Source organism: Dasypus novemcinctus, chromosome 15, assembly GCF_030445035.2.
Source record: "Dasypus novemcinctus isolate mDasNov1 chromosome 15, mDasNov1.1.hap2, whole genome shotgun sequence".
Classification (NCBI taxonomy): domain Eukaryota; kingdom Metazoa; phylum Chordata; class Mammalia; order Cingulata; family Dasypodidae; genus Dasypus; species Dasypus novemcinctus.
The window spans coordinates 31,771,091-31,798,099 of record NC_080687.1 but is presented as its reverse complement, the minus strand read 5'-3'; the positions used below and the strand labels follow the sequence as shown (position 1 = coordinate 31,798,099).

At 35.9% G+C, this 27,009-nt stretch overlaps 1 protein-coding gene across 2 annotated transcripts; it reads left to right on the top strand.

The window, feature by feature from the left end:
* Window positions 1-485: 485 nt before the first annotated feature.
* On the top strand, window positions 486-26,706 carry LOC101416123 (putative methyltransferase-like protein 21E). 2 transcript variants are annotated; one of them, XM_058276448.2, is made up of 6 exons: window positions 486-792; window positions 1,706-1,776; window positions 5,258-5,428; window positions 21,025-21,191; window positions 21,918-22,035; window positions 25,884-26,706. In XM_058276448.2, exons 4-6 carry the CDS (start codon window positions 21,069-21,071, stop codon window positions 26,285-26,287), a joined length of 645 nt encoding a protein of 214 aa, XP_058132431.1. In that variant the 5' UTR covers window positions 486-792; window positions 1,706-1,776; window positions 5,258-5,428; window positions 21,025-21,068; the 3' UTR covers window positions 26,288-26,706. The 2 variants fall into 2 exon arrangements, with proteins under 2 accessions (XP_058132431.1, XP_004458435.1); XM_004458378.3 differs by lacking the exon at window positions 5,258-5,428.
* Window positions 26,707-27,009: the final 303 nt, after the last annotated feature.

The window sequence follows — 27,009 nt, the reverse complement described above, 5'->3', positions numbered from 1 at the left end:
TTAGCAGAGAAAACTGTATTGTGAACTCTTTTATATGATGTTTTGGTAAACCTTCAATTTCTCTAATAAAAAATCCAGGGAACCATTTTACCTATTAAAAAAAGGCTGCCTCCTTAAAATGAACAGCAGTAAAGTAAATTTATCATTAGTCAATGCAAGTTAGTATACCTAAAACTTATTTAGAATGACAACCACCATATGCTTTTTCAGTAAAATTATTTACTCATTCATTAATCTTTATATTTATATACATCTGATACTAAACCCAACTACTGAGTTCTTCATTTCATTTATTGCCTTTTTCAGTTCTATTCTCCCCCTCCCTCTCTCCTCTCTCTTCCTCTCTCTCAGGCAGGTGGTAGGAAACATACGCAGTCTCTATTTGATAGGCTGTCATAGCCTTAGAGCCCTAGAATAATTCTTGGCATCAATATTAGAAAATGAGTAGCCTTCCCCAGATAGCCTTCACTCGCTTGCAGGAGTGGTTTATACTCACCTCTTAGCTCTAGCCCTGTTCTTTCTTTGAGACACCCACATGGAATATTCCGGCTTTTCCTCAGCCTCTTTATTTATGGGTGTTTCAAACTTTCATTGCTGTATTACCAGTGGCTGTGCAGCTGCAGCTGTCAGGATCCTTAATCCCTCCCGTGTGGATTTGTTGCCAGTGTGGATAGTAGTAAACTGTTTGCTTTAGTGGTATCCTTTCTGTTTTTATTGGAAGTCTCATCAGGAAAACAAATGTTATGTGGAGTATCATTTTTAACCTTCTAGAAACTCACCTAACTCTTTTAGGTATGTGCAGACTTAACATTTAATAAGTTTTGTATAATAAAGGCTATTTCATTTAATGAAAGAGATACTAAATTGGGAACAAAATCTGTGACCAGTTTTGCTATCGCTTAGCTATGTGACCTCTGTGACTTAATTTAACCTCTTGCTTATTTTCATTTGTAAATGGTTGGGAAAATAGTTTGTCTTCTAACTGGGGGATATTATAAAGAAAAATGTGGTGACAATGAGAATTGTTTTGGGAGACTTGGAAGAAAGGAGTGTTATATTAACTCAGGATAGTGTAGTCATTATTTATGAGAATGTAAAACATCAGATTGTTGTTTTCCAAAGTTTGAATAATAGCTTGTTTAAGCTTATTCACGTTATATGCTCTACTTGAGAGGCAATAAAATAATGCGTTCAGTTTTAAATATGTTTGCTGGGATTATAAGGAATCATTAAGGAAGAAACTACTCAAAAGATCATTTGGCATTCAGGCAGTTTGTCATTGTGTAAGTTAATGTATATGTCAATGGGAACAACTGAATTTTGTGTCTATTGCTGTGAAGGAAACCTTGTTTTAGATTTATACCAGGGTTTTAACTACACGGAATTAAACCCATTTCCTCATGATGTTTTAATCATTACCTCTTAAAATTTAGAAATTCTATTTTAGTCAAAATATAGATGATATCTTCGTGTTAGCTGAGGTATTCTTTTCTAGTAGCTTCTAAAATTTCTGACTGAAGGTTTGTCCTAATTTAGAATGGTACTAGATTGTGATTAAATGGTATTTCTTTAATCATGACTTATTAATATTTTAATATACTTGTTTCACATCGAAGTTAAGTTTTATGAGGTAAATATAAAAGCACTCAGTACACACTTTGAATTAATTATTATCATTTGATGTTTTAATGTATTAATTGCCTAGTCTTCAAGAATTGATCAAGAAAACATCACAATATAGCCATCTTCACTAAATGGATCAAGAAACTCAAAAAGGTAAACCATTTAATGTTTCTTTATGTAACTTAACTAATTCTAAAACAGATAAACAATAGAATATAAAATCTTAGCTTTGCAGTATTTATTAACATTTTAAAGGAAGCTTGGTCTTTTATCTACTGCATATTATATCTTGGCTTATGTTTGCTAATCTTCAAATATCTCTAATAATGTTTAATGTCTACTTCTGTAATACCTATTGTTCTTATGATATGTTAGAGATAAACTTGACAGGTAATAAATTAAATATACAGACTTTAATAATTTAGATGTTTTTTGTGATCCGCAGAGGAGAATAAATTTATTTCCCAAGAGCTATACACTAAATATATTTCAGATGAGAAGATTCTAAGAAAAGTAAAAATATTTTTATGTAAAATGACAAATTTTTACAATGTTTAGAGCAAAGATGAATTTAAACTATAAGCATGTTTCTAGTCTCTACTTATGGTCCCTCTAATATATAAATTAAAGGCAAATCCAAAATGTAAATTTGACCTCTAAATGCAAAGAGAATCTAAAGTTTGAATTCTACAAGTGTAATTATTTGGAATTGACCCACTGTTTATACATAGGTTTAAATATTAAGTGCAACTTTGTGTTAGATTATATAACTATCCCCCTTGTCTAGGGATAAAAAGTGCAGACATAACACTCTTGACATAGAGTTGAAGGATTACCATGTTTTTGTAGAACAGTTGTAATACAAATGTAATCTGGGTTTCTTTATCTCTCGTTCCTTTTCTACACACTGCATATCTTTTCTAAGAACAATAGACTTGATTTTTTTCTTTTATAAGATGTACCAGGTGGCTTCTACCTCAGTGAGCATATTTTTAGGCTAATATAACTGGGTGTATGCCCAGTGCTGGCAGCCTATGTAGTTTAAACATGAACGGTTTTACTGTAGCGATTTTTGCAACCCTAAACATTTAAGTTGTAATCACTTAGAGAATTCAGCCATTTAGATGATTTGAATGAAGATGCAGTTTCTTTTGGGTTTATGAATAGAATTACATCATAATCATTACCATTAGTACCAATTCTTGCTTTCAACAGTTCACACAATAATTTGGCAAATTACAAAGGAAAAGGAAGAAATTCAAGGTAAGATTGAGACAGAGCTAGTATTAAAATATTTTGCAACACAAACACACCCCATAATCATCTATGTAGCTTATTAAACCTTTAAAATATGTTCACATGTTCAGTGCTAATGGAATTAAGTATGTTTTATTACAGCAGAGTCAGATAACATTTTGTTGGAAAGGCTTCCACTAACTAGAGGAACACTTAGTTCTCAAGTCCTGGAGGATATTGATGTTTCCTGCACTAACTCTTTTATTCATAGTACCTTGCTCGTGGAAAGGGTAGAATCATCCCTTAGCCCAGTTCTCATATTTCAGCACTGGCATGAAGATCCAAGAATCATAGGTGTCATTTATACAAATATTAAAGTTAGGACTATGGTAGATGCTAAAAAATTCCTTTGTATATGGATTTTTTTTTTTAATGCCATATTGCAATCTAAGTTCTCTAAAACCTCATCCACATTGACTATTCTAAATATCCTATGTTGTCTGCCTCTTGTCAACAGCTATTCTCCAGCTCTTAGCTTATGCAACAATGTGTTATAAAATAGTGGGGTGCTCCTGAAGGCCTGTTGCCTTGAGATAACTTAATCCTAATTCAAGGTTCAGTGACTCCCAAATCTGTCACTCTAATTGTTTTACTTGACATCTTACATATTGTCTTGAGTCAGCTGCGATCCTTTGAGAAACAGACACCTGAATGGGATTAAAAAAAAAACAAAGCAAAAAAATAAAATAGGATTAAACATGTAAGAAATATATTGGGGAAAATGTTTGTAAAAGAAGAAGAAAGGAAAAGAACTAGGCAGGAGCCTGTAGATTATGATGCAGGTCTGACACCTGTGAAAGGAGAGAGAGAACAGATTTGTTAGGAAAACCTAAGACTATCACAGAGAACATCTCTGGCAGGCTAATGGGGAGTACTACATTGAATAGGAGTGAGCTTTCAAAGGCAGCAATAGGGGGAAGTTTGGTCTCCATGGAACCTAAAGTGTGGCAGCTGGCACTGTCAGTCAGCTATCCTAGTGGCAGCAGGTTCTTTTAATCTGAGTGGTATGCTCCACGCCTGGCACATTATGTCATGAATTAATGTGCATTAAAAACCCACAATTTTACTTTGCTCATTTGCCTCTCCACATGTATTTTTTATCTCCATTCATTGCAAAATCATCCTTTCTGCTATCCAAGTCAAAAACCGGGAATTATCCTAGTCTCCTTCCTCTCCTTCATACCCTTCATCATTACATCCCGTTGAATTTACCTCCCTATTATTTTCCCTACCCCCAATTCCATTGTAAATTGCCTTGAGTCAAGTCTATTGTTATTTCTTCTCTAGACTGTGGTAATTGTCTTCTAATTGGCTGCTCCCATGCTGGGTTAGCTCCCTTTGTTTACCCTCTCCTGTTCTTCTCCCCAATACAGCCTGCATTATCTAACATTTCAAATTGTGTCACATTTGTCTTCTACTTAAATTTCAGTGCCTCAATATTTCCTGTAGATAAAATAGAAAATGTTTTTGCATGGCATAAAGAGTGCTTTATCTCATGCCTCAAGGATCTTATATTCTTGTTCTTAGAGTTTCCTAAATTAGAGAACTGATGAAGGGATTTTGTTTTTGCCATTGTGCTTTAGTACATGTCATTTCCTGTGTATAAAACACCTTCCCCTCTCTTATTTGACTGACAAATTCATAATCATCAAAGATCAGGTAAACTTTTCCTGAGCTCTCTAGAGGCACAGGGCCCTCTCTTTTCTATTTTTGAATTGCCTAGTTAAGTTTATATAGTAGCATTTAAATATTGGTCTCTCTTTGTATTCATAGTGCTCTGGTGCTTAATAATTCAGTGATTATTGAATGAGTGAATGAATGAATGAAATGTAATTTAGGCCTATTGACTGGAATACCATTTTCTCACTGATGATGATCCTGTGTTCCTGGCCACCAGTCAGTTGATTCCTTTCAGGATATACTACAAATTACTGCTCAGAGGTATCACATGAAAATATTTCATGAGGATCTTCATAAATTTTTAGACTTTGGTTAATAAGTGTGGCAGTTTTATATTACTCATGAATTCCAAAAAGAGAGATTATGTTTGTAAACTGGTTTGTTCCTCTGGGCTTGATACCCTTTGATTGTATTAGATTCACCTGAGATGTCTTTGATTAAATTATGTTAAGATTAGGGCTTTGATTTGACCACATCAGTATGGTGTAACTCAGTTTAAGTCCCCACTTCCTTGGTGGCTATATATAAATGGACACTCACTCAAGAAGACACACAGTAAGTAGAAGGCATAGGAAGAAAGAGAGCTCCAAAAACATGGCAGAGAAGAGAACTTTGATCCTGCACCTCCAAAAAGAGAAATGAGCTATTTTCTTGATAGTTTGCAGCTGAAGAGAAAAGAGCATCTGAGCTGAGGAAACTCTGGAAAGAAACAACCCTATGCCAGTTTACAGCTGAGATTGGAAGAAGCTGGACTCATGGAGCCTTAAGAGGAAGAAGGAAGGAAAGACTAGGTTAACCATTTTACTTCAACACGTGGCAACTGACTTTGGTGAGAAAGTACCTCTTACTGTACCTTGAGTTGGACTCTTTAGGATCTTGTAACTGTAAGCTTTTACCCAAAATAAATATCTTTTATAAAAACCAACAGATTTCTGGTACTTTGCATCAGCCCCCCTTTGGCTGACTAATACAATAGTAATAGAGATTTTATAAACAATATTGCCTTAATGTATGAAAAAGAAAATTTGACTAATATTACCGTTGTTTAAGAAATGTATCAAACGATGGTCTGAGGCAATATATTTTAAAAACTAGTGCATATAATTACTAATACAAGTATCATTTATTAACATACATTTAAGTGCTTAAAAAGTAACCTGAATAAGTAGCTGCTAGATAAGACTAATACATTGTCTTCATGCTGCATAAAAATAACTATTTAATATAACTACCACAAATATCTTCAAAACTCAGGTTTGAATGTCAACTTTGAGTGTCAATTGTTGCTCTCTTGGAGGCATACCACTGCTTCAAAAGCACAAAGGTTCAATCTTTGTTTCTGGACCCAATGCTGCTGTCTTATTATAGACTCTTGTCTCATTTTGTCTGAATAAAAGTTTTGTTTTTAAATTGGCTTTTAAGGTAGCTAGCCCTTCTATTACACTACTGTCTGAGGTAAGTTCAAATATCTAATCTGATCATGTTAATTCCTGTCCTAAAAATCTTTTACTGACTCCTCCTTATCTTAGAATAAAGATCAGAATTGCACCCAAGTCTGATCCCAACCTACTTCTTTTTTTTTTTTTTTTTTTTTTTTTTTTTAAAGATTTATTTATTTAATTCCCCCCCCTCCCCCTGGTTGTCTGTTCTTGGTGTCTATTTGCTGCGTCTTGTTTCTTTGTCCGCTTCTGTTGTCGTCAGCGGCACGGGAAGTGTGGGCGGCGCCATTCCTGGGCAGGCTGCTCTTTCTTTTCACGCTGGGCGGCTCTCCTCACGGGCGCACTCCTTGCACGTGGGGCTCCCCCACGCGGGGGACACCCTTGCGTGGCACGGCACTCCTTGCGCGCATCAGCACTGCGCATGGCCAGCTCCACACGGGTCAAGGGGGCCCGGGGCTTGAACCGCGGGCCTCCCATGTGGTAGACGGACGCCCTAACCACTGGGCCAAAGTCCGTTTCCCTCCAACCTACTTCTTTAGGCTTATTTTCTACAACTTACCAACATAAAACACCTTGTACACTAGCCTCACCAAGCTTCTAATGCCATGGCGGGTTTTTCATCTGTCTTGCCTATACTTTCTTCCTTCTCTCATCTCTCAAACTCATCTCTCATTTCCCAAAATTCTCCACATTTTTAATGCTTCTCCTGATTCAGTCAACCAGTGGTGCTTCCCATACCATCACCCTTCCTCTCTCCATCATACCAGCAGCAAACTTTGAGTACAATTAAATTTTTTTCCCCTCACTTGCACCCTGGACAGTTTTAGTAAAAGATAAATTTTTTCTTCTTCTGTAAAGACATAAAATTTTGTATTGTTTGGTCTACTTGATCAGAGTTACAGCATCTGACCAGTTCTTGAAACTAAGCAGACCTACAGCAGAAAATATCTGTGGAATTGTCTCAGGAATTAGTTTGAACATAAGGACCCAAGACCTTGACAATGCAGAGGCATTCAGAATTATATCTTTCAAGGTTAGCCTGTGACCATTTACTAATCTGAAAATATCTTTAACATCTGTCCCCCCCCTTTTCTGAATCTCTACACATTTTTAAGACAGATATGACATTCGTCTTTGAATAGATATTTCAGTTGAATGACAGTCTCTTTATTTAGTTGAGGGGTTTTTACTTTAAATTTTGCTGACAGATTTTAATGACAACCTCAGATGGAAACTTGAATTCACTGTAATACCTATTAAAGGAATGGGGTTGTTGTTGTTGTTGTTGTTTGGTATATTTCTGTGCTCTGACTCTTTCACTTATTATCGTTATTATTGATCTTAAAAGTAGAAAAGAGAAGAACATAGACAGAGCCTCTAATTTTGAAGGCTTGCTGCAATTCAGCAGTGGAAGGCAATTCACTGTTGAATTTTCCTCTGAAGAAAATCATCATAATGTGTTATAATTTTGCTAATTTTCACTTCATACTTGAAACTCCTTTAATTCTCAGTAGAACAAAAGCATCTGGTAGATTTTATTCACTATCAGCAAAGATTTAACAGCAAGAAAATAGTGTTGGCATTTCTTATTTATAAAATGAAGATAATATACAAAAAAGCATTAAAATAGGTAAGCCAAGATAGCAACCTATTGTAATTCTAACTCTTGATTATGTTTTAATTTAAAATTCATTAATAAAATACTATTCTAATATTATGGTAGATATCTTTTATCTAAAGGTACAGAAAATTATAAGTTTTCTGTATTTTTATATAGGGAAACTAAGATGCAGCATTTTATGTAAGGTTACCTGTTCCAGTTGTCTGTCTTAGAGCCTGAGTGGTACATAAGGGGACAATATATGTGGAAAACGTATTCTTCAGAAATGTATATTAGAATTCCATTATATGGTAATACTATTGGTTTTCAGAGGAAATTGCTCTTCAAATCTTAACTAAAAACCAAAGAGTATCTATTAATTCATTACTCTTCTAAAAATTTAATCCTGTATTCCACAAATAATCAAGCATGCAGGTTATGTTTGGTTAAATTATGTTTGGAGAACAGATTTATTGCTCTTATTAAAACAAAGCTGCTTCAGGGATGCCCTTATAATAATGCAGCTCTTCCCATTAGATTCCAGTTCAAAGAGACTTATTATCATCCTTAAAATGATTGTGATATTACTAACACTTAAAATTAAATATGTCTTTTGATTTAAATTAAAATTTATTTTTAGAATTTTTCCCTCAAAATCTTTAAATAGAAGTTCATGTTGGAAAAGAGCTGTCAAAGTTTTAAGACAGAAATAATTGGTGCATGTATGTGTGTGTCTTGATTGCTTTTAAAATCTCACACATTATATCTAGACAAAGTATTTTAAACAACCAAGTTCAGGAAATTTTGGTTTCAAGCTGTCAATATGCTAATTATTTTTATGAGGGTTACTTAAAATGGAATACCTGTAGTATTCATAATAATATTTAAATGTAAAAGAGATTTTAAAAATGAAACAATGAAACATTTTCAGGTAAGTTTTATTCAACCTGATGTTTCCCATATGATATGTGGTCATTCTAGGTGGATGGCTAATTTTGGATTACCATGTATGATGAATTGAGTCATGCTCTTTTAGAGTGTGAATGCAATTAATAGTGCTTATGAGTGTTTCATAAAATCTATTTGAAAATCCTTTATTTTGGGGGTGCAAATAATTTTCAATTATAAGTTAACATATCTTTTAGAAAATCTCATTTCCCTTATGAAGATAAAGATGTGGTCAGTCTTAAAAAGAAATCACTAGCTCTGTTTATTTAGAAAGATGCAGTCAAAAAACAAGAATTCATGTATTACCCTCTAGCTGTTAGGACAGCAATACTAACCTGGTCAACTAACCTTTAAAAGAAAGTGCAAAGTCAGAGATATCAGATTATATCAGTAAATATTCACTGGCAACGTTTATATATCAAAGATTGGAACTTTAGGAGATGCTCCTGGGATTTAGTGTTCTCTAACATCTATTAATTCCTAATATCTTAGGTGACTTGTCAAAGAAGTGCTGCATTTACAAGGAGTGTGCAAGGAGGCCCTAGAGGACAAATTCAGCTAAAGGTCAAGGAAGCAATTAATGTTCTCTACTTTTCCCTAAAGAACATTCCCAGCAAATGTTGCACTTTCCCCTTAATCTAAGCAAGGAAAGAGAATATAATGAAATTAAAGTTCAAATAAAACATATTACCAAGATTATTTAGTTCTAGGGCTTTAACTAAATTTGAATGCATGAAATTGTTTAAGGAACTTAAAGTATACTGAAATATATTAGAAAAGGTGGCTTTTGCTGAAGAATATAAATTTTTCATCTCTTTGTTTTCCTTTCATCTCTGTCAAGGGGCCAACTCCTCCCCTGCCCCCAGCAATCAGCAACATTTGATAAATATTCTCCTACATATCCGCTTATGGACTTGTTGGGAAGTATACACAGGCACAGGATACCTGGATCATAATATATTTTTATATTTAGTTTAACAAAATACTGTTAGATCGATTTTCAGAATGACTGCAACATTCTCTATTCTCACCAGAAGTACTCGAGGCTCCACATACCCACTAACACCCACTGTCCAATTTTCTAATTTTTGCCAGTTCTTTGGGTGTAGAGTGATACCTTGTTGCTTTAATTTGCATTTGTCTGAATTTGAACATCTTCATATTGCATTGTGGCTTTTTGTTTTCTTCTTCTGTAATCTGCCAGTTCATACCCTTTGATCATTTTCTTTTTTCCTTGTTGATTTGGAGAATATATAGATTTCCCGTATATTCTAGATATTAGTCTCTTTTCAGTTTTAGACATTGCAGAGTATCTTCTCCCATTTGTCATCTTTCATTTAATTTTGTCTGTGATGTCCTTCATTGAATAGAAATCTTCACTTTCAATATAAGGATACAGGTTTTATTTAAGACTTTTTTCTCCTCCCCCATGTCACAAACTTATTTAGTATTAATTTAATTGTATTGCCTTTCACATTTAGGTCTTCAGTTCATCTGGAATCCACTTTTATAAAAGATGTTTCATAGGGAGCCAGTTTTATTTTTCTCCATATAATGTGCTAGTTTACCCTTTATCAATATTTACATGGATTGTCTCTTTTATTTCTATTTTGTTCATTGGTCCATTTATCTCTTGCACCAATACTGTACTTTTAAAAAAATTACTGTTGCTTTGTTGTATATATAAATATCTAATAGAGCAAGTCTTTTCCCACCCCTTGTACTTCTTTATACAACTTTGTATACATTGTACAACTTTGCAAAGTTTTCTTTTCATAGGTATGTATTATTCAAGTTTTGAAATAAGTATGGAGTAACTATATCAAGTATCTCAAAAACCTTAGTTGGAATTCTGATATATATTGTATTGGATATGAATATATGAATATATATATTCTTACACTATTAAGTCATTCCATTCAAGTGTATAAAATCTCCTTCCATTTATGCTGATCGTCTTTTATGTTTTGGTCTGAAAAATATTGCAATTATGAAGTTGGAACAACTGAATGTAATTTCAGCCTTAGAATGTATACAAGAAATTTGAAATCCATGGTTTGAATGGCAGATATTTAACATTATGTGCAATGGATATAAGGTGTGATTCTATTCTAGATGAGAAATCCAAGTACCGTAGCCCTAGATACTTCTCTTGGTCATGTTCTCTCTGAGGCAAGACTGCTCAGATCAGCCTATCATACGGAGGCAGGGGGAAAGAAAGCCTGAGTGCATGAAAGTTGACTTTTTAAGGCATGGCTACCCCTCCTGCTAGGAAAAAATATGGGTCAGTCAGCATGTTAAGCCACTAATCAGATGAGTAGCTTCTCTTTCCCCGCACGGAGAAGCTAGTATGGGGACTAGAGGAGAGGAACATGCAAAAAGGAGCCAGAGTTTCCTAATATACAAGGTCATCGAAGTCCTGGATCATTCCTCAACAGGAGCTGTTCAAAGATACATTCTTCATCCTTAAGCTCCTAGTCCTTTCTTTGGAGTGACAACCTTACTTTGTTAGATCACAGTGGTATCCCTTCTGTGCAATAAATGCCTACAGTTTATCTCCCTTGTCACTTAAGTATATATATACATGGACTCTACAATTATCCTCATTTTCCCCTGTGTTCTAACACTCATCAAGTCCTATTGATTTTGTCTCCTAATATCTTTGGTTTATGTTTCCTCTTACCTATCCACACTGCCTCTGCATAGCTCATGTACCTTTGTCTTTGCCTGAATTACTACAGCAATTTCCTAACTGGAATTCTACCTTCTGGTCTGGATGGTGAAGATGACAATGATGGCAGTACTACCAACAATGATTGTGACTATCACTACTAACTTTACAGAGTCCTTTGTGGTAAATATGGTAAATATTGCATCACTGCTTTTTAGGAATTGTGTCATTTAATCCTTCTAATGACTCTAGGAGGACCGTAGATATTATTATCTTTGATCTAAGGATAAGAAAACCCTTAAGCTTCTTGCTAGTTAAGAGGCAGATTTGGAATGTGAACACAGACTTCTTGGTGGGAAGGATTTTGTACTCATTTTTCTTCCTTTTGGAGCCTCTTTACGTAATTGTCTATTTCTTATCAGATAGATTTTAGTTTCAGTGCCACCTTAGAAAGATCTTACCTCACCATTTAATCTAAAGTAGCCCTCATGCAGTCATTCTCCATTTCATCCCTATTTTATTTCCTTCGTGGCACTATCTGAAATTACTTTTGTTTACTAGAATGTAAGCTACACAACAGGAGAGGTATTGCCTGTCTTGTTTTGTTCACTGCTCTATTGCCAGCACCTAGGCCAGTGATGGCATGGCAGGCCCTTAGTAAATATTTGTTGAATAAATGGGTGACTTACTCTCTTAATCATTACACAATTTTCTTTCCTCCAGTCTCTATTCTCCACATCACTACCCAATCACTCATACTTATAATTCTTCATTTGCACCTCTAATGCCTACAACATAAAACTGAAACTCCTTAGTATGAGATATCAGGTAAAGCTCAGTACATATTTACCTGCTGTCTCATCTATCACTCACCTCCAACAATTGAACTATTTAAAATTATATAATATGTATTACAAATTATACTATTAGATATTACATATAAAAGAAAGATAACACTCAAAATATAATAACATTATATAGGATATATTATATCTTCTCTCTTATTACCTTTCATGGATCTACATATGTAAATTCTCTTCTTTCTCCTAGACTTTATTTTCCTGTTTTACACTTGCTGTCTTTCAAATCTCAACTTAAAGATATCCTATCTGTGAAATTTCTTCTGAATTCCATAGGCTGATATGGTGATCTTTTTTCTGTGCTTCCATTTTATTTTCCTTTCACCTCCATTTTAGCAATTATCATATGCATTGTAATAGTTTGTTTGCATGTCTCTGTCTATACAGAAGCTCTGGAAGCTTCACTAGAGCAGGGATTCTATCTTTGAAATTTTAATTCCCAGTCACTAGACAATGCATAGACCATAATAAATACTCAGTGGATATTTGTTAAAAGAATAACTGAATGAATTCCTTATCTTGTTCTCTGGCCCCTATCCCCTAAGCTTACTTACGGATCTTGCTCTCATTCATTTTCTTTCCTTCCAAAGTCTTTGTTATCTCCACCACTGGTGTCCTTTTTTTTTTTTTTTTTTTTTTGCTTCATGGGGTTTCTCTTCTGTATTTCCTCAGCATGCAGTATTTCTTTGATAGCACTTCTCTATATGATGCTATGTAATTTCATTGAATCACAGAAGTTTGGTTGTACAGTGCTTCTAGTCAATCTAGACCAAACAGCAATCTGATGTGTCCCTAACACCTTTGGAAAAGTAGTCTGCCAGTTTTTGGCTGAATACTTCTGGAGGCTAATTGCTTACTGTTTTCTGAGGCAAACTATTCCATATTTGGAAAGGTATGATTTTTAGAAAAAAATGTGCTTCAATGTAACTTTTTCCATGTATTCAAATTCTCTCTAGAGACACATACGCATGCAAATACACACATACACATAAACACAGACACCCCCCCCATCTCTTTTATTTTCTAGTCCTTCACATTTCTTAAAACAACTCTTGTGTTCTTTCAAGTCTTTTCTTCTTTATGATGAAAATGTTGTTTTCCCCAAACTGTCCTCATTTGGCTAAATTTCAAGATTTCTCACATCCCAGTTGTTCTAGTTCTCAGTGGCCTGATAAAATAGGGCTTCAAAAACTGAATACAGTGTTGCACTTATGATCTGGCTGGTATAAAAGAACAGAGCTTTTACCTCCCTGATTTTAGAAATTTTATCATTAATATGACTTAGGTATACTAGCTTTTTTGATAGTCATATTATGCTTATAACCCATATTGAGCTTGTGGCCAATTAAATCTATGTATCCTTCCCCTCTACATTTACTGCTGTTAAACTCAGCCTTAATGTGGTCTTTAATCTTTATTAAATTTCATATTGGTAAGACTAGCCCATTGTTATAGCCTATTAAGATTCTTTGTATCACATTTAGTTATCTAGCATACTTGTTGTCCCCATCAGATTTGTATCATCTGAAAATTTGACCATACTTTATATCATCAGTCAAACCCTTAAGAAAAATATTGAACAGGGCAAAACTGAGAACATACCATTTATTAGAATGGTATATTTTTGTGGGCATCACATCCAAGTGCTTTGGGGCCACTATGGAAAAATTAACTTGCATCCAATCCAGTATTTCTCCATGAGGATGCCATGAGATATCATATACATTGCTGAAGTTCAGATAAATTATGTTTATGCATTTCTAATTTTCCTAAGGGCAAGGACCATGTCTGTCTACCTAACTGTTCTAGTCCTATCATCTAGCACGTGCCTGGCACACAGTAGGCTTTTATTGAAAGGTTGTTCTGGCTTAAGGTTTTTTGTTTTTTAAAAAAGATTTATTGAATTTACTTTATATTTCTTTATTTATACCCCCCTTCCCCAGATAGTTTGCTTGCCTTTTCCAGGAGGCACCAGGAACTGAACCCAGGACCTCCCACTTGAGAGTGGAGTGCCCAATGGGCTGAGCCACATCTGCTCTTTTGGGGTGTGGTCTCTGCTGTCTTGTTGTCTCTGCTTGTTGCGGTGGGGGTGGTGTCAAACTCACTGCGGTGGGAGGTGGCATCTGCTTGTCTTTAAGGAGGCACAAGGACCCAAACCTGGGACCTCCCATGTGGTAGGTGAGTGCCTAAGCAATTGAGTCACATCTTGTTTCCCTGGCATAAGTTTTTAAAATAAATCTTTGCTACCTCACCTCTTCCTCTTTTAAGAAATTACAAACCATTTCTCCTTTTCTTGGTGTTTTAGTCAGGGTTCTTTAGGGAAACAGAATTGACAGGATATATCTGTAAATATTTTGAGATTTTATAAAATTGTCTCATGTGACTGTGGGGATGACTGAGTTCAAATTCCCTGGGGTAGACTGCAAGCTGGGAACTCCAATGAAAGTTTTTTATGAATTCTCCAGAAAAACTGGCTGGCTAAAATAGAGATGGAAATTCTCTCATTTGACTGCTGAAATCATCACTTCTCCTTTTAAGGCCTTCAACTGATTGCATGAGATGTCTCTCCTTGTTGAAGGCAATCTCCTCAGTTGACTGTAGATGTAATCACTTATTGATGGAATCAGCTTACTAATGATTTAAGTCCACAAAATTTCCTCCCAGTAACAATTAGGTCTGTGCTTGCTTGACCAAGCAACCAGGCCCCATTTCCTGGCCAAGTTGACACATGAGCCTAACCATCACACTTGGCTTTCCCTCCTGGTACTCAAAATTTGTTCTTTATTTTCTGTGTTCTCTCTGGGAGAGAACTAAGCATGGATTCTTTAGTGCTGGGTTAGTGGAAACAGTTGGCAAGACTAGCCAGAACTGGGAGAGCAGCAGCAAGACTTGAAGGATCAATGAATTTTAAGGATTAGTGTGAGCAAAAAGTAGCATCTCTATCAATGCAAATAATGTACTAGATCAAAGGTTGAACCTAAGACATACTTCTTTTATGAAGTTATACCTGATTAACCTCTGCCACAGTTGTTCTTTCCTCTTCTTTTTTTGTCTAATGTATTTTCAAATACATACTATACAACCCAGCATTTGATTATATGGTAATCTTGTTTTGTCTTTCAGTTTCATGATCAAACATAATAATAACTAAAATAATAATTTATTGAGACCAATGTAATAATATTTATTTTGTAAACATTATTTAGTTCTCCTAACATAGTTTGACATAGGCTCTTTATCTTTCACATTTTATAAATAAGGGAATAGAAGCTTAGCAAGGGGAATGAATGTGGCTCAAGCAGGTCAGCACCTGCTTCCCACATGGGAGGGTCCAGGGTTCAGTCCCCCATGCCTCCTAAAAAACAAAAAGCAAATAACAGGCAAACAGATGAGAAGACCAACTCAGAGGAGCCAATTTGGTGTGGTGGTTGAGTGCTGGCTTCCCACATGCAAGGTCCAGGGTTCAATGGTTCAATCCCTGGCCATAGTACCAAAACAAAACAAAACAAGACAAACAAACAAAAAATGCTTAGAGAGTGATGAGTAATGTATTTCTTTCTTCATTTGTGAATTCTTAGAGATAGGTTTTTATATTACATCATAGCTTTTTAAAAAATTAGACAAGTTGTAGGTTGACAGAAGAATCATTTAAAAAATTTCAGAATTTCCATATATCTCCCTATTGTTGACACTTTTCATTAGTGTGATACCTCTGTTACAATTGATGAAAACATATTAAAATAGTACTATTAAGTATAGTCCATAATTTGCATTAGGAGTATTTCCCCCTATACCATCCTATTATTAACACCTTGTATTAGTGTCATACATTTGTTATAATTCATGCAAGAACATTCTTATACTTGTACTATTAACTCCAGTCCATCATCCACAATAGGGTTTACTGTGTTATACAATCCTATGTTTTATCTTCTAACTTTTATTCAGGTAACATAGACAGCCCAAAACTTCCCCTTTCAACCACATTCACATATATAATTCAGTACTGTTAATTATACTCACGCTAATGTGCCTCCATCACCACCATCCATTTCTGAACCTTTACAATAAACCTAAATAAAAATTCTGTACAAATTAAGCCTCAGTTCCCCACCATTTACCCCCAATCTATCCCCTTATAACCTATATTCTAGGTCCTAACTCTGTGAGTCTGAGATCATACAATATTTGTCCTTCTGTGTCCCGTGTATTTCATTCAACATAATATCCTCATGGTTCATTTATGTTGTTGCATGCATCAGGACTTCATTCCTTTTTACAACTGAATAATATGCCATTGTGTGTTTATACCACATTTAAAAAAATCTATCAGTTGATGAATACACGAGTCAAACCCTTGCAAAACTGAAGGGAGAAATAGATACCTCTCCAATAAAATTTGGAAACGGCAATACACCGCTTTCATCAATAGATGAACATTTAGATGGAAGATCAATAAGGAAACAAAGAACTTAAATAATATGATAAATAAACTCAACCTAACAGACACATAAAGAATGATGCACCTTAAAACAGCAGGATATCCATTCTTCTGAAGTGCACTTGGATCGTTCTCCAGGATAGACCATGTATTGGCTCACAAAGTATGTCTTTATAAACTTTGAAGGATTGAAATTATATAAAGTATCTTCTCTGACCATAATGGAATGAAGCTGGATATCAAAACAGGCAGAAAACTTGAAAATCCACAAATATATGGAATTTAAATAACAATTTCTTAAAGAATCAGAAGAAATTACAAAGGAAATCAGGAACTATCCTGAGACAAATGAAACTGAGAACATATCAAAGTGTGTGGGATGCAATGAAGGCAGTGCTGAAAGGGAAATTTATAGCTCTAAATGCATACATTTAAAAAGATGAGCTAAAACCAAAAACCTAACTGCACACCTGGAGGAACCAGAAAAAGAACAATAAATTAAGCCCAGTGCAAGCAGAAGTGTTGCTGCCTCCCTTCACCCCTCCTCCTAGCCTTTGTTATCTCCCTTTTCCAGCCGTTGCTATCCTTCACCGCCTACCTCATAGCTGCCTGCACAGCTCCACCTATCCACTACCGCCCCGTAGTTAATCCGCCCCCGTTCCTACCCCTCCCTTGACCCGACCCTATATAATCAAGTGTATTTCCGCAATAAAGTAGACTAGCTCACTCTCACAGGCTGTCTCTGTGGTTTTTACCGCGCGTCCCCCACACCTGGAGAACCTAGGCCTACGCGCTGGCCTAGGGGCTCACCGCCGAGCCGTGGAAGCCCGCCCGGTCCTCGTGGGTTGCTAACTCAAAGTAGCAAGCTTAAAATAGCAAGCCCACACAGAAGGAAAGAAATAACAAAGATTAGAGCAGAAATGAATGAAATTGAGAATAAAAAAACATTAGAATTAAAAAATCTGAAAGTTAGTTTTCTGAAAACATCAATAAAATTGACAAACCCTTAGCTAGGCTAACAGAGAAAAAAAGAGAAAAGACACACACACACACACAAATCAGATGAGACATGGAACATCTCACTGACCCCACAGAAATGAAGGGAATCTGTATTAGTTTGCTAAAGGCTGCCAATACAAAATTACCTGAAATGAGTTGGCTTTCAAAGGGAATTTATTTGGGGAAAATCTTATGGTTCTGAGGGTGTGAAATGTCCAAATCAAGGCACCATCAGAGATGCTTTCTCACCAAAGGTTGGCTGCTGGCAGATCCTGGAGTCTTGGCACATGGCAAGGCAAGGTGGCAACTGATCTCTGCTGAGGTCCCTGCCTTCCCCTTCAGGCCCATCTTTAACTTTAGCTCAGCTGTGGGCAATTAGGCATAGGGCTTATATTTTTCTGGGCCTGTCTCTTTCAGCTTCTCTGCTGATTCCAGCCTCCAGCCCCTCTCTCAGCTGCAGCTGATCCTGGAGACCTCTTTCACATTGCAGGATTAAATGGTGACTTTCTTTCTCTCTGTGTTTCTGCTTCCAGTTCTCAGTTCATATAAGACCCCAGCAAGAGAGTGGAACCTACCTTCAGTCACACCTCACCGATGTAGTTCAATCAAAAGCAATCTCAACAAATGATTTAATCAAAAGATGTCTTAATGCAATCAAAGGACCCCACACCCACAGGAATAGATTAGTTTAAGGACATGATCTTTTCTGGAATTCATAAAAAATTTCAAACTGTCACAGAATCGTAGAAGTGTACTATGAACAACTGTATGCCAAAAAATTAGACAACCTAGATAATGGAAAAATTCCTAGAATCACATGAACAACCTAAACTGACTTTAGAAGAAATAGAAGGCCTCAACGGACCAATTATAAGTAAAGATATTGAATCAGTCATCAAAAACTTCCCCAAAAAGAAAAGCCAAAGACCATATGAATTCACAGGTGAATTCTAACAATCATTCCAAGAAGAATTAATACCAATCCTGTTCAAACTTTTCAAAAAAATTGAAGAAGAGGGAACAATACATAACCCACTCTATGACGCCGGTATCACCCTAATACCAAAGCCAGATAAAGAAACTACAAGAAAATAAAACTATGGACCATTTTCTCTTATGACTATATATGCAAAAACCCTCAACAAAATCCTTGCAATCAAATCCAAAAGCATATCAAAAGAATTTAAAACCGTGATCAAGTGGATTTTATCCCATTTATGCAAGACTAGTTCACCATAAGAAAATCAATTAATGTAATATACCACATTAACAAAACAAGAGGAAAAACACATAATCATCTTCATTGACACAGAAAAGGAATTTGACAGTATCCAGCATACTTTCTTGATTAAAAACACTTCAAAGAAATAGGAATAGAGGGAAACTTATTCAACATAATAAAGGAAATGTATGAAAAGCCCACAGTAACATCATACTCAGTGGTTAAAGACTGACAGCTTTCCTTCTAAGATCTGGAATAAGAAAAGGATGTCCACTGTCACCACTGTTATTCGGCATTGTACTGGAAGTTCAAGCCAGAGCAGTTTGGCAAGAAAAAGAAATAAAGGCATCCAAATTGGAAAGGAAGAAGTAAAACTTTCACTATTTGCAGATGACATGATCCTATATAAAGTCCCTAAAAACTGACAACAGATCTACTAGAGCTAATAATATAATTCAGCAAGTGGTGGGGTACAAGATTCACATGCAAAGGTCAGTAGTGTTTCTATATATTATTTATGAATAATCTGAGGAAGAAATCAAGGTAAAAATTCCATTTGCAATAGCAACTAAAAGAATTAAATATCTAGGGCTGAATTTAACCAAGGGTGTAAAAGACTTGAACACAGAAAATGACAAAAACATTGCTTACAAAATCCAAGAAGACCTAAATAAATTCTGTGTTCTTCCCCAGATCGTATGATTTGTTTAAATTCTCTCCCTTACTCAGTGCTCCATTTCTGTTACACTCTTCAGCTTTGGGACCCATCCTATTTTACAGCAGTTGCTTTTAATCTGCCCTCCCCTCCCCCCTTTTTTTTTCTCTGTGAGGCGTTTCTGCCTCTGCTTTTTTTTTTTTTTTTTTTTCTCCACAGGGGCTCAATCCAGAAAGGTGGATCACTTTAGAAATGTCTGCTTTCCAATTAGGTGGTCCTGCTCACTGAAACTGGATTGAGTGAGGGTACAACAATTCTTGCCAGCAGTTCTATCAGAATCTCTTTCTTGCTTTCTCTCCCTCTCTATCTCCCTTTCACCCTGGGGGTCCTTTTGTATGCAGCACTCCTTAACGGCTTGTTTTCTGCCCTAGGTCTCTGTGGACTTAGGTCCCTGTGCCTGGCTATGCATGCGATTCTAACTTTCTGCTGTGTGTCACTCTATGGTCTCTGTCCATGGTGGGAGGGACCCAGGCCATGCTTCTTTTGTGTGGTCCCAAGCTGCACGGGACTGAGTGAGGCCGAGGGAAATGGCAACCAACTAGCAGTCCAGGACGAAATTTTCCTACCTGATAATTTTGTTTCTTCACTTCAGGATTTGTTGCATTCTTCTCCAGCCTCTACTATCCTCTGGAATTCTAAGCAAGTGGCATTTGTCCTTTTGTTGGCTAAATCTCTGGGGATGCTTTTTCAGGCTATGTCTTATGTTGCCATGTTGATGATGTCCTACATCATAGCTTTTTAATACTTTAGAGAGAGGGCTTTGTAACAACCAAAAAAGGAGCTCAAAATTTGGCTGTTGTGTGACATTTATCGAGTTAGTAAAGCTTTCCAAGTCTTAGTTATATTATCTGTAAAAGAGCAATAATAATACCTACCTAACAAGATTTTTGCAAAAATGGAATGATATATACAGTGTATTTAGCATGGTCAGTTATGCTAAATGTGGGCTCCGTAATTGGTAATTAATGTTACTTAAACGTATGTAATATTATAGATGTTGAAATGCCACGAGTAACCCAATAATAATATAAAACAAGTAATAATAAAATAAAATAAGAGTGTATTGTTGGATGGTATGAAATATCTTTTGCCTGGATAAAAATGGGCCATGAAGAATATATTACTTACTATACATTACTCAAATAACTAGAATTGCGCTGTGTAGCCAATACACGTAGTTGGGATCTTATATTCCACCATAAATCTCTCTTATTCCTGACAATTAGATTGCTGGTCCTTAAAATACATTACTTTATAAAAGTATATCAATTATAATTTGTTTCATGTACCATTTGCAGAAATGGATTGTGGTGATTTCAACATCAGTTGAAGTCAGGAAGATGTTGCCATTCTGATGTATGAAGTGTAAGCTTTAATTATGAGCCATTTTCAAATAGTTTACACTACCATTCCATTGCATCTAAAGTCAGTGAATATTCAAAAGTAAATTAGAATCAGTAAAAATACTGCATTTCCTCTCCTTTTTCATGGTTTTATTAATATAATCTGTGCCTTTTATTTTCCTTTCAGAGAACAGAGAAGACTTTGAAGACAAACAAGTGGTCACAGAGATCATGGCAAGATGTTTTACTCCAAGTCTGATAACAACAACACCCTGGGAAAGTTTTCACTTTGTTGGTCATGAGATTCGGATTACTGAAACTATGGATTGTTATGGTGCTGTTGTTTGGTCATCGGTATAATTTCTTATAAAATTTGCTACATTTCAGTTTTGTTTATTATTATGTATTATTTGGAAGAATAAAATAGGCTACAAAGTTCTATTTTGTGACATCAAACAACACTAAAATTTAGAAATCCTACAAGTGAGAAATTGCTTTCACTAATCTAGTTCCGACTTTATCAAAACTGGTAGGATTAACAAAGAATGTTCTTTATACTTTCAGTTTTTTAAAAGAAATTTAGAATAGTAAAAAATTTTATTTCTCATTTAATTGGCTCCATTTGTGTAAATAAAATCTGTATGAGTCTCAATATGCAGAGTATTTCAAAAGGCTACCACTCCCTTACCAGCTGTCCTAGAAAGGCAGCAGACCCCACCACTACCTGACTTGATCCCATACACTTCTTTGAAATCATTATTATCATCATCAGAAATTTCTTCCTTTAAAGATGATCAGACATAAGCTACTGAAGTTTGTATTTTTAGTTCTCTCTTATTCTCCCTACCGTCCTTAAGGACTTGTTCTAGCCTACGTGTTGAACCTATTGAAGGATATATTTTCTATTGATAATTGTTTGAGGTGAGATACATGCATACAGGCAGATACACATATATTTTCATATGTGCACATATACACATAGTAGCATTAGTAAGATATTTATTTAACAGTTTAATTTTACTTTCTGTTATTACTTGCCTAGTACCACTTTTTCCTTTTTTTTTTTTTAAACTTTCATAGGCCCTTGTTCTGTGCTATTTTCTGGAAACAAATGCAGAGCAATATAATGTGGTTGACAAAAATGTAATTGAAATTGGAGCTGGAACAGGACTAGTCTCTATTGTGGCAAGTTTACTTGGTAAGTAGGCATTTTTGATTGAATGGGGCCAGAGGATTTAATGATCAAATATCATTAGTTACTTTTGCTATCCAGTGAACTGTGGCCTGGGCCTATTTTTAACCTTTTAACCATTTGAATAGGCTTAATCAAGGAAACTTACCCTCAGCAGCTACCTGCTGAGGGTAAGGAGAGGGAAGAAGAGATATGATGTGGGGGCATTTTCAGGACTTGGAGTTGTCCTGTGTGGTACTGCAGGGACAGATGCTGGACATTTTATGTCCTGCCATGGCCCACTGGGCGCACTGGGGGAGGGTCTAAACTACAATGTAAACCATTATCCATGTGGTGCAGCAGTGCTCCAAAATGTATTCATTAAATGCAATGAATGTGCCATGATGATGAAAGAGGTTGTTGCTGTGAGAGGAGTGGGGTGAGGGGGTGGGGGTATATGGGGACCTCATATTTTTTGAATGTAACATTTAAATAAAAATAGAAAAAAAAAGAGAAAACCTACCAATTTTAAAGTCATCGTAATGGCTTCCTTCAGAATTTTCAGTTGAAGTTGTGTTAATTCTTTCTGTGGAGGGCTATGTCACAAATCTTAAATGAAATATTCTAAATAGCAGCTGTACCTAAGCATTCTGGTTGCTAGAAGAGATGTGTAAAATACCAGATAGAGAGAGACTCTATTGCTGCTGATTCTGATGCACTTTATTTTTTTATTTTTAAAGAAGCTTTAGATTACACAAATGCTACATAAAAAACATAGGGGATTCCCATATGCACCAACCCTCCCCCCTCCCACACTTTCCCAAATTAACCTCATCCTTCATTAGTGTGGTACATTTGTTAAAATTGATGAACACGTATTGAAGCATTGCCACTAAGTGTGGATGACAGTTTACATTATAGTTTACACTCTGTCCCACACAATTTTGTAGGTTATGACAAAATATATAATGGCCTGTATCTGTAATGAAGGACAGTGTCATGAAGGACAAATCCAATGTCCCAAAAATGCCCCCATATTACACCTATTCTTCCCTCTCCCATCCTTCAGAACCTCTAATTGCTACTGCCTTTACATCAATCATAAAAGTTCTTCCATTGCTAGAATAATGATAAGTCTATAATGGAATGATAATACGTCTACTTTAGTCCATTGTTTATTCCCTATCTTGAGGATTTTGGGATGGTGATGCCCACTCTGTTTCTACTTGAGAGGGGGCTTAGATCCCATGGGGCAGATGGATGGAACTGTCATGCTTGCAGTTGCGACACTCTTTGATGGGCAATGCCCATCCCATTTATTCCCCTGTAGCTTTTATATAGCTATATATTCTTTTTGGGTTTTGAAGTCCTATGCTTTTATGAAAAAGTACCTGTTAGAATAAGGATACATAGAGAAGATGTTATTAGAAATCATACACACTCTATCATCTGTTTCTTATTTTAGATGTTTGTCCTTGGATTTATTTTCTCTCTTCATTTCCATTTTTCTTCTTTTTATTTTTATTTTATTTTTTTGAGGTACTGGGGCTAGGGATTGAACCTGAGACCTTGCGTGTGGGAAGCTGGCACTCAATCAGTGAGTCATATCGCCTCCCCTAAGTTGACTCTTCATCTGTTTTTGCTTGTTTTTTGTTTTTGTTTTCAGGAGGCACTGGGGACTGAACACGGGATCTCCCATGTGGGAAGCTGGCACTCAACTACTTGAGCCACATTCACTCCCCTCCATTCTTCTTTTATGATTGCTCATTCGCTCACCAACATCTTCTTTCCTATCTAAATGTGGAATTGTCCCTATGTATGCCTAAGCCTGTTTCAGTCCAATCTTTTTTTTATTATGTTTCATTGCTTTAATTTAACTGCCTTCTGTGATGTGCACTACCCAGATCTGTCTTGATTTCCTTGATCTGCAGAAGTGCACACCTGACACTCTATGATCTTGAGAGGAATTCAAGATTTAGCAGTTTGAAACTTTCTAAACACTAGGAGAACACAGGACCCTTGAAAGCCCTCCCTATATATACATATATTTTTTAAAAATTTCTCTTTCCTAATATTGCTTTAAAAGTGATTATTCCATTTAGTATAGATAGCATCAGGGGTGCTATCTGAACTATTTCTGAATGCTGCATGATTTAAGAGAGAATTTGCATTTTCAAAAGTCATAATTTTTATTGAAAAGAATCGATCCCTGCAGCTTCTTGTATAACTTTAAAGAAATATCAAAACACGGAAAACTTAGTATTCTGAAATGGTGGTGTTTACCTTTCAAGACTCAAAATTCTTAAGAATAAAGTTTATAATCAGTGTGGCCAGGGGGTATTCCTTCCTTATCTTGGGACTTTAAAAACTTTGATGAAAATGATGGACCCTGCCCCCCCCACTAGAATGTTCATGTTCATATTTCTGTGATTCTACTAGGGTGATATTTATGTTTCCCTTCCATTTTAATATTTTCACAAAATATAATCAATAGGAAGAGGATGCCATTGTGGCTAAGAAATAAGTTCTAACTTGGTCTGAACTGAACTAGATCCTTCTTCTAGTTTTACTTTCCCATTCTTTATTCTAATTTGTTCTTCTCTGATGCTGTGGAATTGGCCAAGCCTTGATTTATTTGCAGGTTGTTTTCAGGCTTTGCAGCTGCTAAAATTTTATACTGAGTGAGTTTTATTGGGTATTAATTAATTTTCACAAGTTTGGTCCTTCTAATTTCTTCCATAAAATGAGCCATGACTATTTTCTTTTAACTTAGAAATTGTTTATATGTTCCTCATCTGAGCATTCTGCTCTGCATCTATGATCTTTGAGTTTATGAGCACTATATGCATGTTGTGACTAGGTTTTAAACATCTTTTGCTGGAAAGATTCTGATGTATGATAGTCTAGGTGAAAACTTAGTCAATTTCAACATAATGCCACTGAAAATCTCCTTTCCTCCCTTCACCTCTCACATTCGAGAATTTCCCTTTCAACTGTAGATATGCTGTATCATATACTCTATTTTGTCACTCTAGTGAGGATTAGAAATCTTTTGGGGAAGTACCTATTTATCTTTCATCAGTGACTTTGATTGTCCAAATGAGGATACCAAATATTTTGAATTTCCCTTTCTCTTGATTACTTTTCTCCTAGCATGTAGATAAATAGAAAACAACAAAACAACAAGCCAAAATCCAGAACACAAAAATGTAACGGAGCACCAAATTACCCTGGGAATCTTAAGATTCTTTAAGTTTTTAAAAATTTCTTTTAGGGAAGTGGACTTGGCCCAGTGGTTAGGGTATCCGTCTACCACATGGGAGGTCCGTGGTTCAAACCCTGGGCCTCCTTGACCCGTGTGGAGCTGGCCCATGTGCAGTGCTGATGTGTGCAGGGAGTGCTGTGCCACGCAGGGGTGTCCCCGGCGTAGGGGAGCCCCACGCGCAAGGAGTGCGCCCTGTAAGGAGAGCCACCCAGCACGAAAGAAAGTGCAGCCTGCCCAGGAATGGTGCCGCACACACGGAGAAATGACACAAGATGACACAACAAAAAGAGACACAGATTCCCGTGCCACTGACAACAATAGAAGCGGACAAAGAAGAAGACGCAGCAAATAGACACAGAGAACAGACAACGGGGGAGGGGGGGAGGGAAATAAAAACAAATCTTAAAAAAAATTTCTTTTAAGGAGAAACAAATAGTTGCCATACCATCCATTTTGAAAAGAATTCCCCTTCTGGGTTTACTGAGCAGTTGGTTAGTCTTTTCTTTAGCACTAGCAATGTGCAGAATTGTAGAAGGCATGTATGCTTGAAACTTGATTGTTTTATCTTATTCCATGAGTATTACCTTTTCTACTGTTTTTTGTTTCATAGGTGCTCATGTGACTGCTACAGATTTACCTGAATTACTTGGAAACCTGAAATATAATATTTCCCGAAACACCAAAATGAAATGCAAGCACCCACCTCAGGTTAAAGAACTTTCCTGGGGAGTTGATTTAGATAAGAACTTCCCTAGATCTTCAAACAATTTTGACTATATCCTGGCAGCAGATGTTGTCTATGCTCATCCTTTCCTGGAAGAACTCCTCATTACCTTTGACTATCTGTGTAAAGAAACTACCGTCATCCTCTGGGTCATGAAATTCAGGTTGGAGAAAGAAAATAAATTTGTAGATAGATTTAGGGAGTTGTTTGACCTGGAGGAAATTTCCAGTTTTCCTAGCCTGAATATTAAGTTGTACAAAGCTATGAAAAAAAAACAGAGGAGTACATAATATCCTCAAATAAAGATTTGGAAGTGCTAAGGCAATTTCCAGTAGACAGTTACTTTAAAGAAGACCCTGAACCATCTAGGTCTAACTTAACAGTGTCTACTGTAAGGGCAAATACATATATAAATAACACAAACAGATACACAAAATTATGAGATAGAAGGTAGTTACTCAAATTTGCCTCAACCCAGGCAGAGATTTTCCCAGATACATCATGTTGGTCTGAAAGATTGAGGAGACTATGTGTATCAGATTTCATAGCTTCTTTCTACTTGTGTGGTAAAAGGAACTATTGTTAAGTCAGTCACTGGGTAATAAAAATGTTTGCTCTCCCAATGTCTCTATAGCACACCATGCAATTATTATTTTTTAATGTATAATTGCGGAATGATAGTTTTTAATAAAGTTATCTCTAAAGTGAATGCTATTATTGTTTTAAATATAGAATTATAAATTTCTATCTTTAGACATAAAGAAACGGACTATAGTCTGATCTGCAAATCTGAAAAGTCAGATATATAATATAACAATAAATGTTACACAATTGTGGTTTTCACTAGTGCCAGCCTAAAGGTGATCTGTCATCTATCCTTTGCAAGGTGAGCCTCCAGTGAAACCTCTGAAATCAATCAAACTTGTAGATTTGAAATCAATCAAACTTGTAGATAAGGACATTCATTCAATTTAATGAGAAATGAATGGCGGCAAACATAAAAATAGCTGAG

Bases quoted from the DNA above. Each gene is read 5' to 3' on its own strand.
- LOC101416123 (XM_004458378.3), top strand. From the start codon at position 1,755: ATGGATCAAGAAACTCAAAAAG. The intron at 1,777-21,024 runs GTAAACCATTTA...TTTTCCTTTCAG, and splicing joins GGATCAAGAAACTCAAAAAG to AGAACAGAGAAGACTTTGAA. The intron at 22,036-25,883 runs GTAAGTAGGCAT...TTTGTTTCATAG, and splicing joins TATTGTGGCAAGTTTACTTG to GTGCTCATGTGACTGCTACA.